This window comes from Panthera tigris, chromosome B3, assembly GCF_018350195.1.
Source record: "Panthera tigris isolate Pti1 chromosome B3, P.tigris_Pti1_mat1.1, whole genome shotgun sequence".
Taxonomy (NCBI): domain Eukaryota; kingdom Metazoa; phylum Chordata; class Mammalia; order Carnivora; family Felidae; genus Panthera; species Panthera tigris.
Window position 1 is genome coordinate 47232867 of NC_056665.1, and position 20688 is coordinate 47253554.

General features: G+C 34.7%; 1 protein-coding gene across 11 annotated transcripts in view; it reads right to left on the reverse strand.

Moving 5' to 3' along the window:
- Positions 1-20688, reverse strand: part of TCF12 (transcription factor 12) — a 375236-nt gene that overhangs the window by 39327 nt on the left and 315221 nt on the right. For all 11 annotated transcript variants that reach the window (XM_042988780.1, XM_042988782.1, XM_042988781.1 and 8 more), the window contains 4 exons: positions 9498-9603; positions 8305-8444; positions 7883-8027; positions 7492-7556 (listed from right to left, as the gene is read on the reverse strand). In XM_042988780.1, the coding sequence (XP_042844714.1) occupies positions 7492-7556; positions 7883-8027; positions 8305-8444; positions 9498-9603 (456 nt within the window). The remainder of the gene's footprint in view (positions 1-7491; positions 7557-7882; positions 8028-8304; positions 8445-9497; positions 9604-20688) is intronic.

Consider the following 20688-nt stretch of genomic DNA (forward strand, 5'->3'; position numbering starts at 1 on the left):
ACATTAAAGGGGCGCCTGGGTGGCTGAGTTGGTTAAGCGGCCGACTTCGGCTCAGGTCATGATCTCGCGGTCCGTGAGTTCGAGCCCCGCGTCGGGCTCTGTGCTGACAGCTCAGAGCCTAGAGCCTGTTTCAGATTCTGTGTCTCCCTCTCTCTGACTCTCCCCCGTTCATGCTCTGTCTCCCTCTGTCTCAAAAATAAATAAACGTTAAAAAAAAATTTAAAAAAAAATTAAAAAAATAAAAAAATAGTTCTCAGTATGATCAACTACATTTTTGCCAAATTTAGCTACAAACGTATTGTGCAAAATCAAGCTTGCTCTCAAAGGATATTTTGTCACCCTTGAGGAAAGTGGAAGAAACCCTAAAAGTCCTTCAGAAAATGTTCCCAAAATGATTTATGGACTTCACTTCCTAAGAGGTCCACTTCAAATAAGGTAACATCTGGATGCATAAATTCTGGTATTTTGGCTAAGTTTTGCTGCAATATTTTATATTTATTTCATATTGCAAAAAAAAAAGTGACAGACAATAGTGACACGTTTACCTAATCAGCCATTAAATATTTTAAAAGTCTCTTTAATCCAAGTATTAAGAGTCCCTAGGAAGTTTTCTCTATGACAATTCTATCTCTATAATGAGCATAATAAACCATCTTCACATCTCAACACTTAACTTAGGGCAGCAAATCAACTTATGTGAATGAATTTAAAAAGGAAAACTACTTGTGGGTGAAAGGAGTCATCCAATAGAAATACTCTTTCTCTGAATGAGCTTAGACTTGTAATGAATTTAATGAGGTCCCAATTATGGCAAACAAGGGGGTCTCAGCACTGGTTTCAAACACAGTGTAATATGCTGAGAAAGCCAGAAACTGGGGCAGGTTCATGTAAGACAAAACTCCACAAGTCATAATCATTAAACACAACAGCTTTTATTTTTAAAAAGAAGAAAGTATTAAATGAATTGTAAGCAGCCAGAGAGACCATTTTCCTTTGACTACAAATGGATATACCTACCTCAAAGAAAATACACCAATTTGTATAATGTTACTAAATTCTAACTGTAAATGCCTTCAATCACCAAATCTCTCCAAACAGCCAGATCTAGAAGTTGTATATTCAAGTTAAAAAGCCATTTTGGAAAAGCAAAACTATCAAGAAGACTTCAAAGGACATTATGGAAGGACTGAGTAACAGGGAGGGTAGTATGTTATATTAAGATCAATACTATTGGTCTTAAGGTTGTTACCTTGTAAAAAATCAGGATATGCATGTGAAAATTAGCTAAAGGTCACATTTTGGTTCCTAGTGGGCTACGTACATAAAGTAATTTAAACCATATGTGTAAATTAGGTAAGGTCACCACACTTCAACAAAAACATATCTCAACATATCCCTTAACTTTTATAAATCACTATTTCTCACATTCAAGATTCAAGTAATTACAACTTTTAGGAACACCTGATGCTAACTTTTATGAAACATGCCTTAACTATAATATTGGTAAGGAAGGGAAGAGTTGACAACATTGATGGTGGGTGCATGAGCAGTGAGGAAAGTTTCAGTTTCATGCAAAACTCCCTCTTATTATAAACTAGACATACTCACTGATTTTTTATTTCCTTGTAAAGATTAACAGCAGGAAAGCATTGGAGAAACAGTACTGCCTCTCTGTCATACCCTCCTGGTTTTGTTGTTTCCTCATAGTGTTTACATTAATCCTTAACTGTCTAAACTTGCTTATTTGTTTTATTATCTGTCTCTTACATTTTTACCTCAGTAAAATGTATGCTCCAGAAGAGCAAGGACTTTGTCTTATTCAGACAAAATTTGAATTGTACAGGATTTGCAGTAGCTTGCAGTACCAACAGTGCTGGTAAATATATACTTGTTGAAAGAATGAATGGTTATTATCCTTGTGAGAAGTTTCTATTCGAGTATTTCTTTTAAATCACTGGATGTAGAATACATAGGCTCCATCTCTCTTTCACACTTCCAGTTTCTTAATATAGATTTCCCCAAAAGCTCTAGTCTCAGTTTTCTTTTCTATTCACCTGTGTTTTATCTCCTGGTAGTATCACTTCTGTAAAGTATCAACTATGACATCTCTGTGAATGACTACTAAGTTGACATTTCTATCCTCACAATGGTTGCTGGACTTCTCCATCTGGACATATTCTTTCATTTCAAGCTCGTTATGTCAAGCCAAACTTTGCATCACTGCTCCAAGCTTCCTACCTTTTCCCATCTTTACTCTTCTGTTTCCTCTACTTCAGCATCGGCATTCTCATGGTCACCGATATCACTCTCTTTCTCCAACTTCTCCCCTCCACCCTTCCCCACCACAGACTGCCAATACCTACTATTCTCTAGAAGGTCTCTGGGATAGGCACACGTCCTTCTCATCACCATGACACTGCTTTAAACCTTTACTAGAACTTGTAAATGGATCATTTAAGTCTTTATATATCTAGTTACTCCCTGCTCCTTTCACCCCTTATATAATTGCCAGAGTTATTGTTCCCAACCAGTTTTAAACAGTCAAATCCCACACAGTGCTTCCTGCAGCCCGCTAAATAGAACAGAATGACATTTGAGATCTTCCCTAATCTGGTCACAATAATATCTAACTTATAACCTACTTGTAACATTTTGTACCCTATTATCCAAACAAAATATGTATTTTTTTTCATTTTCTGAACACAGCTTGTCCTTTCAAAATGCCGGTTTCTTAATTTCTCCCTCATGGAATTCTAAACCACATGGGAGCCCAGCTCACACATCATCTCCCTCTTTACACTCATCTTCACCTCCTTCACACTCTTAGAATAACCTGTATTTCTCTTTGGTCTTTTACTTCACGTTATTTTAAACATTAACATTTTTAGTATGTGTGTCATATCTTCTCCCCTTGACTGTAAGCTCTTTAAAGGCAGAGACCTCACATCATTCTGCACTGAATCCATCATTGCCTATCATTGTCTTATGCAAGTAGGTGCTCAGTATTTATTTATTTTTTTAAAGAGACTTGAGCAATTAAACTGCACTTGAAATTTGCTATTCATACTTTTTGATAAAAAGCAAGACTCAGTAAATGGTAGTATTTATCTTAGTATTTATGTAATGGGGTTCAGTAACAGAGCTACCAAAGGGGTTAAAAGATCTTGTTATAAAGGTGAATTCATCTACAAATCAGTTTTGTGGTTACAAGCTTTGAGAACAATGATATGGTGATGTTCTACTATTTTTGAGAATTAGTGTTGATGTATGAAGCTGTCCATACTACATTGTTGGGCAGGCATGGGTTTTTGAGGATATAAGTAGACTTTCAAGACTAGCAAATGAGGGCTTTTAAAAATCACTGTAAAGGCACATATCAAGTATAAAACATATCAAGTATCAAAATATATAATATGGTGTTTTTTCAAAAGCAGCTTCTCCATTTGTGTAATAAAAGGCATTTTCTCCACTCACCCACCACACTGTCTAGTTCTACTTTGCCCTAAATTAAAGTGATGACAGACAGAATTGTTATTAATACTTTTCCTGAACTGACAGATAGCCTGGCAAATTACAGGACTTTTTCTTCTTTTACTTTCATAAAAAGAATGGGTATGTGGGGAGAGAAGGAGCAATACAACATTAAAAAAACAGGATAATACAGCCTTTTAGATCACAGAGCAATTCACTAAACTTCACCTCTCTATGTTTATTCTATCACCAACCACATACAAATTATATTTATTCTATAGAAACTGTTGTTACTTTTAAGAAATTCTAACATTCGGCTTTACTGGATAATGAACGTTCTAAATCAGGATTTCAGTACTTCTTGTACTTTCTGACCTTAAAGAACTCCAACACTGATATTTGAAAGAAAAAAAAAAGTCAGTCACTTAAAAAATGGGGATGGGAGTGATTTAGAATCTAAAGCATAAACACAAAGTAAGAACTCATTCTGCATGCAGTCCATGGTCCTCGTACTGTTAAATGACCAATGATGAATAACTCCCAATACCTTCTGCCAGGCTTAACCGGTAATATGCCTCATTTTACTGCAACAAATGAGGCTCCTCCTCCTATCAGTCATGGTCCATTCCAATCAGCAGGGTGCCAATAAGCCAGAAGCTAATGAAAAGGGCCTCAGACAAAAAAGAAACAATGGAGGGCTCCCAAGCCCAACCTTAGAACTGTGAGCCCAATTTTTTAAACACTACAGTGCACATTTCAGTTAATCTTTATTATGCTAATGTTATTGAGTCTAAGGAACAAAGAAACTTATTTCATGAATTACTTTTAAACGTCAACTTCCCTGAATTTTCTTTTCTTTTGTTAGAGACTACTGACCATTTAACTATCCAGATTAAAACACACACACACACACACACACACACACACACACACACACACACACACTCTTTCTCTCTCCTTTGCTTGGAGGTAGAAATCAAAACATAAATTATCACAAAGAAGTCTGATATAATCAACAAAGTTAAACAGTCCTCTTGTTTGATCTCCTCTAAATTAAAGACCAAGTGTTTTGATATGGTATTAGGCACTGAAATAAACCAGATGTTTCTTCCTCTATATAACTCTCCATGGGCACAATCTTAAAGGGTTATTGTCTGGCAAATGTTCAGGGAAACACATTAGAAATGGCACGAATACCCAGATTTTCCTTTCCTTCTATCTACTCTAGTTTATTATCTAAACTAATGCATAATCCACAGGGCTTTGGGAACTTTGTGTAAATACTTTCATGTACAATTCTCTTTCTAGCTATCCTGAGATTAAGACCACAATTATCCTGGCTTAAACCTAAAATAAAGGAACCTTTGCAAATGTATTATCTGGCCTTACATGTTTAATCACAGTATTCTGTGTGCTTTTTAATACCTAAACTAAAGAACAAAGGTTGTACCCTGTGATGTTTCACACATGAAAGACCTTCTGAGACATGTATCAGACGACTGAAGAGCTAGAAATAACTCCTAATGACAATGCATGGTGTTTTCTCCATCTAAAACTAGATGCTATATTCAAAATGTCATATTCTAAAGAAGTTAAAATTTCAAAATACCCATGGGTCACCATTTCCAAGTATCTGTAATACCTAACATAAAATTCTGATGTGTGTGTTAGACTCTCAAATATAATCCTCAGAAAATTCCTTCTCCTCATCTCTTCTAATCTTTCCTATTCCCCATGTAATGTTTTTGTTTTTCAGTACATTTTGTGAGCACTAAACTGAATGTGCATCTGTAATGGAAGTTAGAGAAAAGAATGTGTTTAGGGAGGTGTCTGGTGGGGAGGGGGCGGCAGATGGGTTGAAGGAAGGGATTTTCAAATGTGCAGACTATGGCACGCAGTGATGGAGCAGATGGAATGCATCACCGTCAGCTACGACAGAAATGATTTATGGAATGACCTGGCTGCTCCTGCCTAGTAACAACATAGGATGACAGAACTGGGTTTCCATGACAACCAAAGCCCACCCACTAACTAGATTAGACATTCTTCCCTGGCTTCCACTCACAGAGAAATTTTTTTTCCTAATGCCAATTGGTTTGGCTAGTATGCTGGTCATAATATGGGAAAACAGTCAACCACTAGAAGGGTAACTGAAAGGGAGCTTGAAGGACCACTGAGAACATCACAAATTGTTGCCTGCCTACCCACCAAGGTTCCTTTATAGAAGTTTTCCTTGCATAAAATAAACAAAAGAGTTTTGAGGAAAAAAGCCCCCAAAATGCAGGTTGTATTTTTTAAAGGTGCCTAGAATTGAAAGTTCAATGTAATTTCTCTTCCTACTTGTGAAATATCTGCTATTGGATTCTTTCAGAATCAGCAGAACAAATATGGCAAGCCAATCAAATACCCAGGAGGCATTCAGATTTAATATTATAGAATTTTATTTTTAAGCAGGTAGTTTTCATTAGGTGGGAGTAAGTCCAGAAAAAGTAGGACAACTTCGTTTAAATCCTCATCAACACCCTGTAAAACAACACTCAGAGCATTCTCTTTCTGAAAAAACAGTAGTGAAGCTGGTCAGATCAAGGTTCTAACCTAATATATATGGGCTTTACCCTTCCTAGCTTGGTGATCCCTACGACAAACTACTTAATCTTTCTGAGCCGAAGTTACTTAACCTTTTAAACTTTAGTTCCTCTCTCTGATGTGGGGATAATAATGCCAACCTCACAGGGTTTTCTTGAGGATTAAATGAAACAAAGCACGTAAATGCTAAGTATAATGCATAGTGCCTAGTAAAGATTCAAATTATAGCTGGTATTTTTGTGGGTTTTGTTATTATCGTCACTATTTTTGTCATATGATGTTAAGACTGAATTCAACAAACATTTATTGAGCACTGTTTTGTGGGGTGCTCCACTATGTGGTTGATGAGTTTGCCTTGGCTTTATTTCTCAAGAAACTTGTACTGGGATGCAGAGAAAGGTTTATCTACAGAAACTAGATACAAAGAGGTTTATCTCTTTAAATGTTCAATGGTTGCTTCCTCTATTCACACATTAAGTGGTCTGCCTTCCCCAGGAATAGCAGTAAATGTTGTCTGATAGAGTTTAACTGTACCTCATAGAAAATGTAAGACAATTCTGTGGGAATTCTGAGAGGCATAACATTTAAGGGGAAAAAAGAAAAGAAATAAAAAGCCTTAGGAGACAAATTCATAAAGTCCAAAGCAGAAGGGCTTCTTTTAAATAAGTAGATTTGGAGTCTTTGTGGATTATTAGCAAACGCTTTCCCAAAATAATTTCAAAAGAAGGGATTTTAGTTTTGATATTTTAAGGATCAGCTAGCTATTAAAACAATCACTGCTTTCTCATTAATGATCTGATATGATATAAATTAGCTGCTCAAGAAAACATTATGAGATTCCTTTAAATCAGTTTTACTCATGTTAGCATTAGTTCCTTCAATGAATCTGGCTTTTTTTGGGAAAACTCTCCTTTCCTATTTTTTGAATGAATCAGTTGCAGATGACTTTCCCTTTTAAAAAGTATGTAAGCTACTTTTTGTCTTGGAAAAATTTCTCATGAAGGCACTTTCTTCTGTGGACCAGAAGAATAAGTGAAGAATAAATGAGTTGTCTTTCTTGGTTTCATTTGACTTACTTGAATGGGCAACTTACTAAGTATGTATTTAAAACTAATAAGTACATTTAATTATTAATCTCAGTAATTTGTTTTAAATTTAAAGATGCCCAAATTTCTCTTCCTTCTACTACATCTGTTCCATTAAGTCAAACATATTTAAGTTGAAGTTAGAAGGATAGGTCTTGCGGGAGTGGGGTTGGAAGGTGTTTTCCTGAGTTATTTTAAGAGCAGCATGAATCAATATAAACCAAGAATAGCTTTAAATGAGTTATGAAGTTGATTTTGTTATAACTACACCTTTTATGACATACTGTCCACAAAATACTGTTTAGCAGTGTAAAATTCATTCAGCAAAATATTTAAAATCAATACTCACAGATGCCAAAGCCTTTCCAAGTGCATCACCTGTCTGTGAACTTCCAGCGGCAGTCCCTCTGGTTCCTGAATATTTCAGGTAAAAAACAAAGAATTTTAGCAGGCAGGCTTTTTTTTTTTTTTTTAGCATTCTGCCATGATTTCAAGGGTGTTCTTTACTGTTATCTCACACACAGTCACAACAAATCACCAAATATTGTGTATGTGTTGTATTTAATGAGCTAATTTAAGATGGGCTCCTTACCAGTTTTTACATTAATGACAATTTAAAAGCTTTTCTTCCTTCCTTTCATTTTTAGACTCAATACTAAAAAATACATCGAAAGATGTGGGGTTCATTGAAAATCCCCAAAGTAGGTTTTAGGAAGTTGTGCCAACCCAAAGCAGCTCACCGAGAATGCTATCTGATCCATTGATGGGAGGAGTGTGTGAGGCAGCAACGTACGGCGAACTGCTGGTACTGCCACGATGGAAGCTAGACATTGGCGGGAGACTTGTGTTTATGTCTGTTGGTGAGACTGAGTGTGGAGGATAGCTCTAGAGAAAGGAGGAAAGAGACATAATCTATTAAATACACTTTCTGCACATATGGCTGGACAACTATGACAACAGGTCAAAAAGAACATTACAAGCTGGCAGCTATAAAGCGTTACTATTGTCATGTACTTTTTAAAAAGGCAGGCTAAATGCAGTAAGCCCTGAAGTATTTACATGTCAGAAGTTTTGGCAGAATCAAATCTTACACTTGTAATCCAAAGAGAAACACAAGTGAGGACAAAGTGCTGCCGCACCCTAGTCATGTGTTACAGCCTACCAAGCGGTCATGTGAATGAAGGCTGCCGTAACTACTGGACTGAGACATGTGGGAAGTGGAGGTCCCCAGAATTCCACCAAAACCAGGCTGGCTCATCCCATTTGATGAACTCCAAAGGTCAGAAGAATTGTGGGTCCCATCTAAGACGAAAAGAGAAATATAAAATTTTCCTTAGCTAAAACGTTTTCTTTTATTTAGATGATGCTCTAAGAATTCCAAAGGGTACCCTCCAGATACTCGTTCCCTGCCCCTTCTGACTCAGTCGTCCATCTACTTTTCTTCCCTCCAAACTGTGTAATTACTATTTAAAAAGAAGGAATAAGGCTTTATAGTTAGAAAAACAATCCAAACTGTAGTCGGTATATTGTTATAAAAATCCTTAGAAGATCTAAATTCTTATCAAGCAGGATAAAAAAAATCTCAAATATGGGGATAGGTTGGATTTAATTTTGGTTAAATGGCATACCCATAAATATACAAAAAAGTTCTTTATAACAAGCAATGTACGTTATTATAAAAAACTATGAAACTGTGGAATAAATAAGTTTCTCTAACAGTAAACATAAGAAATTGATAATGACTATATTATAGACAGTCTTCAAATGAAATGTGTTAGCAATAACTTCACTCACCAGTGTAAAGTCAAGGAAGCGTTTATGTAGTGATTTATTGCTCCCATAGTATATGCTCCCCATAGTCCAAAACCACAGGAGACCAAATAAAAACGCAAGATACGAATTAAAGGAAATGCAACACTTTTTCTCTCTGAACAAGTCTTAATCTGTTCTATGATATTCACTGTATTTATATTGATCATTCTAGGGGTGACCTGAGTCTGCAATTTAAATAAGAAAGAGTTGTTAATAGCTTTCATTCACTTAAATTCTATGAGAAAGAGCAGCTCTACTCATTTTTCTCAAATGAAGTCCTTTGTAAGTTCAATCAATACTAGATAGGCACTCCAAACGTTTGCTGGATATTCCGACTATATTGCAATCAGCAATAAGTAACATTAGAAATTTTAACTTACTTTGGCCCCAAATGCATAGATATACCTGAATTCATACATACATTGATACATTTATACATGTGAATACCTGTGTAGGTATTCTCTTTCCTCACAGTTTTAAAATATTAGTTAATATACAATAGATAAACTGCTGCAGGATTGACAACTATCAAGCAGTACTTACCCTGCATAAAGAAAGTGCTAGCAAACATACTGGTTGGTGGCTTGGGAGATGGATAACTAGGAGATTCACGGTTGAAATCATCTGAACTTGGGGATGGTGCATATACCTTAAAATTAAATGGGAAATTTAATTAAAATGGCTATGAGTGTCATATCATTTGTGTAATATGAGTGCTACATTTCACCAAGGGCCTAAAAAGGCCTATCTAGTATCTATAAAGGCCTACCAGAAATCCAAAGAAGTGGACTAAATCCACATACGTAATCTAACTTGGTTACCACCTACATATTTGGTCTTGGCTGATTACTAGAGAAAAATACTACTCCAAATAATCTTTGTGTGACACTTATACCAGTGGTTGAACAAATCATAAATGCTGAATTTGCTTACAAAACACAAATCCATATATAGGCTCATGATTCAAAATGTGGTGGTGGAAACAGATGTCTTTTGAATATAGCATGAAATAGAATTTGGGTTCGTAAAATTCATTCTTTTCACTGTTATAAGATTTATCAAAAACAAAATGAGTTTGGTTAAAAGTTACTATACTTTGTTATTATTAAAAGATATCCATGAAAGGCACAACACGGGTTTTCAGGAACTTGTTTAACTTATTAGTAAGGTTAGCAAAATTAAAACCAAATTCTGCTGAGGGGTTTTCTTTAATTTCAAGCAAACTTCTAAGTCTGGCACAGCTATAAGAAAAATCTCATTTAATTTATCAGAGCAGTATTAATTTCCTTTGGTAAACCTTTGCTTCAGATAAGCAAAATATGAACATTTTGAATTGGCAAATGGCCAAAATTGTCATTTCTCTGCAAAACTAAATGGGCAGCCAAATATCCTTAATAATTAAAACATGATAAAACCATTCTCATGGTGATTACTAAAATCAAGAAGGAAAACAAACAACAATTAAGGTGATGCATGCTCTGTAAAGGCAAAAGTAAACCAAGAGTCAGGAAGAATGGAAATGTGTCCTACTGAATGGTGTATGAAACGTATTTCTTTAGTTTGATAAGGGTATATCCATTAACTTTTACTCCAAAATAAAAACCCTAAGTGTTCACTTAAGTGGAAGCAAGTAGCTCCCTTATTAAAATTATGGGAGCATGTATAAAAATCATACACGTATTTGTAGCATGAGCATAGAAAATTTCTGTAATTATACATAAGAAATCCAGTAGTTATACCTCTGGACATAGAGGTATCCTTCCAGAGGATGTTTACTTTATGTCCTTCTACATAGTCTGGTATTTTATCCCGAGCAAACATGTTTGTCTATGCACTAATAAAAAAGTTGACGAAGCACACACTGAGATTAAAATGGGGGCCAAGATTTTATTTACATAAACCATCATTCATACTCATTTATTCTTCCTCTGAGGCATTTAACAACTGTAAAGACTTCTGACAAATCACCTAACCTTCCAAGACTCAATTTCCTCATTGGTAAGATGGTGCTAATAGTACTTGCATTAGGGGGTTGATGGGAAAATCAAATGAGATAATACATATACAATGTTTAGCACAGTAAGCTCTAAGCATTAGCTAATGGTATCTCAATCATTTTTCTATCATTCTTGTAGGAGCCATTATATTGCCAATACTGCCCTTGTTCAGTCCCTGAAGAATGCTCCTTATAGTTTTTGTCTGCACATTCCTACTTAAAAAACAATTCATCGTCAAAAAGTCAATTTTTACTCTTCTTGCTAGTTGTTTCAATACTACCATAGGTGTGTATTTTTAATGGACTGGCATTCAGGTTAGTTTCCTCTCACATCCCAGAGGTAAAAACATACACCTGTGGTACCTGAGAAGTTCATGACGAGACAGATTTCTAAGAACTACCTAGAAGGACCCTAGATAAAGAAATGTGGCAGATAAAATGTGTTTTCTTCCCCATTATACATATTAAATACATTTTTCTAGTTTAGTGCTATTATATGAGGTAGTGTCAGAATGAAATAATTGGGTATATACAGTTGTGTTTGGAATGTATTACACAGGCTGATGGGCAGGAAAAAGTTTTCAGGAAAGGAACTTTGCAATTTTTTCTTTTAATCCAGTTTCACTACCTAAACTTAGCCACAGCTAGGTGTCCCGTGTCCCCTTTATACATAGATTTTCCTAAACGAGGCTGAAACTACAAATGATGAAGAATAAAGTAAATCCATAGACACAGTAAGAAAATACAAATGAGAATAAAATTCAGAAGACAGCATTATGCTTCTTGGTACAATTGCTTATTTACTATATACACCATCTCTGATCTCAAAGTAGGAAATAGAAAATTCTCTAATTCTATCCAGGTTATAGATTGAAACACTGTGTAAGCCTCTAACTTATGAAAAACAATTTCAGTTTTGATGTGCCATCTCACACAAAAAATCTATATAATATGGCCATTTAAATGTGTATTTTATCAATTTATATTTACTTATTCTTATTTCCATTCAATTCACTGTATCCCATGCATGATATACTTACACTTTAAAAAATCCTAAATGTTTGCAGTTATAAAAGCAAATAAAGGATAAATGTGACTAAACTGATTTACAAATCAAGGAGATACGCTGATCAGATAATGGTTAATGATCGTGGTCATGGAAAGCAAGAGAACCAAAAAACCCCACACAAAGCAGGAGAGACTTGCCTATTCTTATGTAAAAATTTTAAGCTGTATGGAAAAAAACAGGGCTCATTTTAGAGGTAAAGTTTTTTTTAATGTTAGTCTTTATAAACACATTTTGAAAAATAAATGGACTTAGAAAAAATCGATCTTATAAATGAAAACGGTAAAAACTCTACTGTCAGTTTGTCATTTTATTTACTAACATAAGTTCAAAGTTTTTATCACCATAAAAATGTTTTGAAAAACAAGGTTCCCTAAGAGGCCCATCTAACAGCATTTCTAACACCAGCCAAATAACTTTACTTTTGGTATCTCAACCACAGCTTGCAAAAACATAGATGCAATGTTATGAAGCAGCAGTTGTGCCAGTCTCAATTTTTCAGATCAAAGAGTTCTTGCGGCAAAGCGCAACTGATGTGGTCTCAAAGACTTTATTAACTCCAGATGTAGGGAAACAGTCCGCCAATTCCACAAAAAGAGCAAGTCTCTTTTAGTTACAATCAGTACTGGCCACAAATTAAAACCAGACTGCTTATGTCATCTGATCACCTGCACATAGATGCCAGGTTTTTTTTTTCCTAGTTAATGATCTAATCATATGTTTACATCTTAAGTATGATTTTGTATCACAACAAACAATCTTAAAATTAAGAGAAAGGACTATATATGCTTTAAGATTATTAAAATCTACTAGGAGTCAAACTGTTTTTAAGAGAAATAGAGGGGCACCTGGCTGGCTCAGTTGGTATAGAGCATCTGACTCCTGATCTCAGGGTTGTGAGTTCAAGCCCCATGAGGGGTACAGAGATTACTTTAAAAAATAAAATCTTATAAAAAGGTACTAAAGTAATTTAAGATGTTCTATTAAGTGGTAGCTATTTAGAAATTTTCTTGAGAATTCTAGCTTCTAGGGGCACATGGGAGGCTCAGTTGGGTAAACATCCGACTTCAGCTCAGGTCATGATCTTGTGGTTCACGAGTTCGATCCCCACGTCGGGCTCTGTGCTCAGAGCCTGGAGCCTGCTTTGGATTCTGTGTCTCCCTCTCTCTCTGCCCCTCCCCTACACATGCTCTTTCTCTCTCTCTCAAAAATAAACATTAAAAAAAAAAAAAAAGAAAAAGATAAGATAAAAAAAAAGAATTCTAGCTTCTATTTCAGAATGTCAGGCTCATAGGAGTGATCATGGGACCGACCGTCTTTCTTCTTTCCCAAGCACTTATATTTTACCCTCCAGGAATGGTGATAAGAGTAATTCTGAGTGTATGTTGAACAGACTGTAACATTTATTCCAACTCAAATGAATATAACTGAAAATCTAAGTCTGATAGAAAAGAACAAATCCACAATATGTGTTTAATGTCCTCATCCCATCCACCCAAACTGACTTTAAGAGTGACAGAGCACGTTAGGGATGAGTATTTATCAATTACTCTTTTTTTAAAAATTTTTTATGTTTTTATTTTATTTTTGAGAGAGAGACAAAGTGCCAGTGGAAGAGGGGCAGAGAGAGAGGGACACATGGAATGTGAAACAGGCTCCAGACTCTGAGCGGTCAGCACAGAGCCTGACGTGGGGCTTGAACTCACAAACCATGAGATCAGGACCTGAGCCGAAGTCGGATGCTTAACCAACAGAGCCACCCAGGCGCCCAACAATTACTCTTTACAGTGATTACACAATTATCCTTGGGATATTTTAGCTCATACAACCAACTGGAGTCAAGTTAACAAAAACATTCCTTTTTACTTGCTTGGATGATTCAGTTTAGTCATATGGATAACTCCAAATTCAGGGCAAATCATTCTCTGTTCGGCTTTTAAAGGCTAAGCTGTGCACTGTGTTCTTCCTTTCAGTGCATCCTTCTGTGATTAATACTGGAAATATCCTTGTCAGGCAGGGGGGCATAATGATTTTCTGATAGTTATTGAGAAAAGATGCAAAGAAGGAGAAGTTTTTGTTAAAAAGATAGGTTTTTCTTGTCTTTTTTTTTTTTTTTTAATCTTGTCACATCCCAGTGATGAGTTAAAAGACGATGTCACTCCCCATGCCTTTAAAAATAGATCCATAGCCTGTGTGGTGGCTGATATTTTTAAATGTTCCAAATGATGAGAAGATGAGTTGGGAATTTTCTTTAGTATGTGAGAATAGCTATATATCTTAATTAAGATACCCTTCCACAGAAAATGAGAGGAATGATTTAGATGAAATCTATCCAACAGAAGTTTCTGTGAAGATGAAAATGTTCTACATCTGTGCTACAGAATACAGTAGCCACGAGTTACATGACTATTGAACACTAGAAAGGTGAATAGTACAACTGAGGAATTGAATTTTTAATTATACTTTAATTAATTTAAAGTCTTCTGTGACTAGTAGTTACTATATTGAACAACATAAGTTTAGATAATTTTTCCTTACCTAGTTTACAATTGCATAAATTACTGTGAAAAAAAAATTCTTGGAGTCTCATAAGCTCCAAGGCCTATGAAAACCAAAATCAGCCTAAACTGTCAAACAATTTAGGAACACCTTCACCTGATTTGGAAAAAAGAAAGGAGAAGCTTATATCCACTTTTCTAAACGTGCTCTAAAATACAGTAATCATTATCAAGATTTTATCCTGTTTAGGCTTCTATTAGCTCAGTTGTCAAGATGATTTGAATAGCAGTTTTCTTTAAATTGCAATATGTTAAGTATCATTAAAGACTTCAATACATGCTAATATGGACCTCCAATATATAAAAAGTTTAAAATAATAAGAGAAATCATCTTTAGCACAATCTTTATCAACTTACCAAAATAACAAAACAAAGCATTTGGCTAATTTCCTCCACGATCATAATTTCAGTTTTTTAAAATGTTTATTTGAGAGAGAGAGAAAGAGAGTGAAAGAAAGAGAGAACACACACACACACACACACACACACACACACACACACACGCACGCGCGCGTGAGTGGGGGAGGGGAAGAGGGAGAGGGAGAAGCAGAATCCAAAGCAGGCTCCAGGCTCCCAGCTGTCAGCACAGAGCCCAATGTAGGGCTCAAACTTACAAACTGTGAGATCATGATCTGAGCCAAAGTCTGACACTTAACCGCCTGAGCTACCTAGGCGCCCCTCAAAATAAAAATGCAATATTGTATTCAGGAACATCCACTTACCTGATTTTTACATAAATATAGTTTATTGAACAATAAAAAATTTGTAAGTATATTTGAGTACCTAAAACCTGGGGTGGGGGGGGTGGGGAGGGGAAAGTGTAGGTCACTGGAAAAAAAAGAAAACCACAATCCAAGTCAAATCCTATCTTTAAGAACTGTAATTAAACCTCCAGGCCAATAATTTTTAAAATATGTGTAAGGGTCAACTTAAAAATTGAGAAAAACTAGGTAATTACTGTAAGAATTCATTCTTTAGCTATTGCTGATTAATCCAAGTCCCTCACACAGTAATACAAACAACAGTTTCTACTTCTGAATTTTGGAGGCACTGTATTTTGTAAAAAGAAGCTGTTTAAAAAAGAGTAAATAAAAATTTTGCTTTAATAGTTCTACTGATTCAGATAAAAGTGCTAGATGAGTGTTAGAGGAAGTTAAAGAAATTTCCTAAAAATAATTTCCTATTGATTTTCTGATCATTTGTAGCCATTATTTTCTATGAATACTGATCTGATATATAAACTCGGATAAAAAGTATCTTTAACCAAAATGGCAAAATTTTAAAGTCTCTGAAATTTAGGTCTTCCTACCTTCCTTGTATCTACTCTAATCTAAATTAAAACAAATATAACCCCCCAAAAAGACATTAGAAATTTTAAATAAATCTACAAAACAAAAATCTAACTTAAGAATTTTCCAATATCTAAGAATACTTAAATGACATATTTGATAAATATCTCAATGCTTTTGGTATTTTATTATTACATAGAAATAGAAATGTTGCCATAAATCCCAGATCTACTACTGGGGCTTTTAGGGTAATTCTGAGCCTAAGAGGGGAAACACGTAGATAGTCCCACCACTAAATACCATAAGAACTCAAACCAAAGGCATCAAAGCGAAATGTCTGAAGTAGAAGGACTAACTCAGGGGCATACAAACAATCTCTGTTAAGGAATCTTTTTACCTAATTAGCCTACTAAAAACACAACTGGAATTTCTATAAAATGAATAAAAATACATGTTTTTACTTTCAACAGTTTCATAAATAAAAGGATCAATGTCATTGCCCAAGAATTTATAGGGACATAGTTAGGGGTGAAATGAAGTAAAACTTCCTAACAACAATTAAGAAAACAAAATTCCAGCTTTCAGTACAAAGCAGCCTAAAATCAATTACTAGTTCTGCTAACAAGAATAGTTGGTATTACTGGTTTTCAATTGTGAGAAAAATGTCTTCGGAAGTCAAGCACATTTTTATTAATCTGAAATTAACATCACTGGGCATATTTCACCAGCTCGTTACTGGAACTGCTATCATTGTTGTAATAACCACAGTTTTTTCTGAAAGATAAACTATGTAATTTTAAGGGACTGGGTTTGAAACCTGTATCCTAGGATAATATACTGAATAAAAGCAATGAATGTCACTTCTTAGCTCTCTACATTTTAAAGAAATTTAGATCCAACAATACAGCACCTGATCTCTTCCTTCAATACACTCATCAGTTAGTGGAAAGGGATAGAAATTTCTTTCTAAAACATTAGCAATGGCTGTAGTTTTGACTGACTGGTATTTGTGCCCACAAATTAAGGAAACAAAAAAACCCCAAATCCTTGGAATCATATCTGGAATATAGTTTCAGATAGTTTTGGTAGAGAGGGGAAAAATCAAAGAAGATTTAAGTGAAAGTCCTTGTCATTCTATGTCTTTAGCACTGTATCTTCAGAGAATTCTTAAATTACTTCATATTTTCCTTATCATACAAATATTAGATTTTACTCTACAGGGTCCACAGATAGGCTGGAAATTTGAATTAATTCAATTGTACTTTGCTCTCTCATGTTAATTAGCAATAAATCCCCAATGGAAACAAAATGTAGCTCTATATACGATCATGCTGGTTTCTAAGCTTTTATTAACTGAAAATGTTTATTTGAAAAATAAGGCTTAGAAGTATTTACAATGCAATTTTATCTACTTCCTACTCTAATTCTTATGAAAATACAAATTACGTGGGCAGGCAGGTGCCAAAACCATGGCTAAACCAATTTTTACTATGGTGTGTTCTATTAGAAGAGGAGACTATGCTAGTCTGATTTCCTGAGTTTTTAAACATATCTAATTTAAAGCTCTTCATCTTAAATAGAAACTAGTAAAACTCTGCTTGACTGACCACATCAATTTACATTCATAAAACTGTTAGTCTCATCATATATACAAAATATATGTATTTGTAAGAATGGCCTAGTGTTTTCCTCAGTTATATCTTCTTTCCAGTGCAGTATATTTTCATACACATAAATTACAGTAAGGATTAAAGAAGTTTGCCCCTTTGCTATGGAGACTAGTTAACTTGCCCTTGGGAAAACCTGCTCTTGAGAGAGAAAGCTGGGTTCAAGTTTGAACTCAGCACTTACTAACTGGGTGGTGCTTGAGCAAGTTACTTAACTTCCCTGAACCTCTTTTTCCTTATTTATAAAAGGAGAGTAGTAATAACTAAATGACAGAGTGTTTGTGAGGATTAAATGAGGTAAACATAAAGCTCTCAGCATAGTTCTTGACACAGACTAGTCCTTCTAATCATGTTAGTTCCTGTCTCTTCTTTCCCAGATTCCACTGAAAGAAGCTCAATATTAAAAATGTGCTTCTAAGCTTGAGTTTCAAAACTTGGATTTCTGTGTTGTCTCTAATAAGATTAAAATAATCCCCTGATACAATTAAAAGAGCATCATGTCTGTACTTGCTGCAATTTTTATACCTGGAACACTCTGTAGCATCTTCAGTTCAAGGCCTAGAAAATGGAGGCTGATCAGATCAGAGGAAGGCCGAAACTCCAGAATCCTCAAGGTGAAGAAAACAGGAATCCTCTCCTCCCAAAACTTTACTTCCTTTACCTCTAAGACTTTCTACCTTTCTGCACAAAGGACACAATTTAGTCATATCAATGAGAAAACTGAATGCAGGCCAAGTTCTTTATATATTAAAGGATGCTCAGAAACCTATTATTCCTTGCTATTTTTTAAATCTCAAAAAGTCGGTAATATTCAAAATGTTTTTCAGTTTCCTATTTATAATAAACACATTAATATTTTACAGTATGGTACAGAATACAACTACACAAAGCTACAGATGATACACATCATTAACCCCTTCTCTTTTCAAATAGTGGGGAAAATAGGGTTAACATCTTGGCTTTTCTTTTCTGAATAGAGATGCCCACGCCTGTTATATTTCCAACAATACAATGCAACCACAAAATCTTAGATAATATGGAAAGCCTCTTCTCTCAATTTTTTTTTTGCTAGAGATTATTCAGTCTTACTATTAAAATACCTCAAACATCCTTAAATATATGAAACCAACTTGAAAATTTAAAAATAAAATATGGAAAAAAAGAGAAAGCATTGTAGACCAATACCACTTAGGATTTCTTGCTGCCTAATACCCATAATGGGATCTTAAAAATGAAATCAATGTGAACCTATTAGCATTTTAAACTATTAATCTGCCCTATCATCTAAAATAAACTGTAAGGTAGGATTAAAGAGTGAGCTTAAATTTAACCTGTTCACTATGAGAATTATATAAAAATTCCATAACTTAAGTAAGGAAGTATATTTCACTGAAGTCTGGAAATACTAAGTTAAAGTGCCAGTTTCTACCATAATGCATTTATGGGTAGACAATCCCCAATATATACTAAAATGAGGCATTTACATAGTTTTTGGGTAATATAATTACATACTATATGGTTTTCTTATTGAAGAGTTAGAAGAGAATAAAAAACTAGAGGGTAAAAATAAAATAGATATAAGAAAATACATTAAGAGTAGGACCTTAACCTACAGAGAACTAAGCAATATATCATCTCTTTATGCATTTTTCAAGAACATAAAAGTCACCTTTGACCTATATCAGGCACAGGCTATCAATTTTCAGGCTACACTTCTCTATCATACCAGCTATGTCATCTACCGTAAGTCTGGAAATACTTAATACCATCAAAGATGTTCCCTGCCCCCAGCCCAATGTAGAACAAAGAGAAATGTTGTAATAGAGTGATCTGTGCTCTCAAAAGAATGAAGTCTAAACTCAATTTGAGTTACAGTCTCTCTGCTTCAGAGGTCCTATATAATTAATTTTACTGAACTCACAGACACACACACACACACACACACACACACACACACACACACACTCTTAGAAAAGACTATTTTACTTAGAATTAGACATAAAAGTATTTTCACATTTTAATGACAATTGGTAAAGACGCTATAGAATAGAAATCAAGTAATTTCACTTTTATTACTCATCTAAATCTATCTCTCACATTCTCCAAAGCTATGCTTTTATGGGTAGCGTGAACATACACTTCTTGATCAGTTTAGGATATTTTGGCTTGATTATCATTTTTTAAGAAAGCTTACCCAAACATTAACAACCAAATGCTAACAGAGTCCAAGGAGGCCTTCTCAAAGCAGTCAAAGAATGAAAAAGTGCTTTCATTAGTTCTCATGTACCCTGGTTAGAACCATATGTTACTTTAAAATATTTTCAAGCAGTAAAAAGGGAGGGAACAAACATATCTGATTTTATACCTATTTTAGGAAAATGTGATTAAATTTTCTTTATAACTTCAAACATTAATATTAAAAATACCTCCACCCCAACCATTAAAAAAACAACAACAACACTAAAATCATGTATGTATTTAATAAGACACCTGAGGGGGGAATTTCTTTTTTGGGAAGACTGAAGAGGAAAATACTGAATTTCTGACATGAACCCAAGATTGTTATTCACCAGTATGACATTTCTATAATGTTTATCAATTATCTTACAAGGATAACTCCTATCGAATCTTCCAGAGAAGTTCACTTTCTTTTTAAAATATACAAAATCTTCTGACTTAAAGATACTTTTGTAGAAACCTACTAAAAAATACTAAGTAATTAAAGAATAGGAAAGTCTTGCTTAGCAACACAGAAAAGTATTATTTTAAAACATCTAACCATGTGCTATAAATTGACCAGAAATACATTCTTTGGAAAATGTTTAAATGCATTCTTTGAAAAATAGTGATTTATTTTATGAATCTGTACAGGGTCAAAATTCTAGTTTGATTGGAAACAGATGGTATCCCAGTAAAGTCGGGCTCTGGACCTGAAACTCCAAACAGGAAATACGGTCCTCACTAGCTGACTGCTTCCCTAATCATTCCCAGAGCTTCATACTTGTTATTTTTATGAATATCCAAGATGACTTTCATCTTTCCCTTCTATCTACAAAGCATCAAACACTCCTCTCTCTCTGTGAGTGCGTGTGTATTTTATATATAGACTAGATGTTTACAATATAAGAAAACATTGAAACAAATGTACTTTCGAGCTC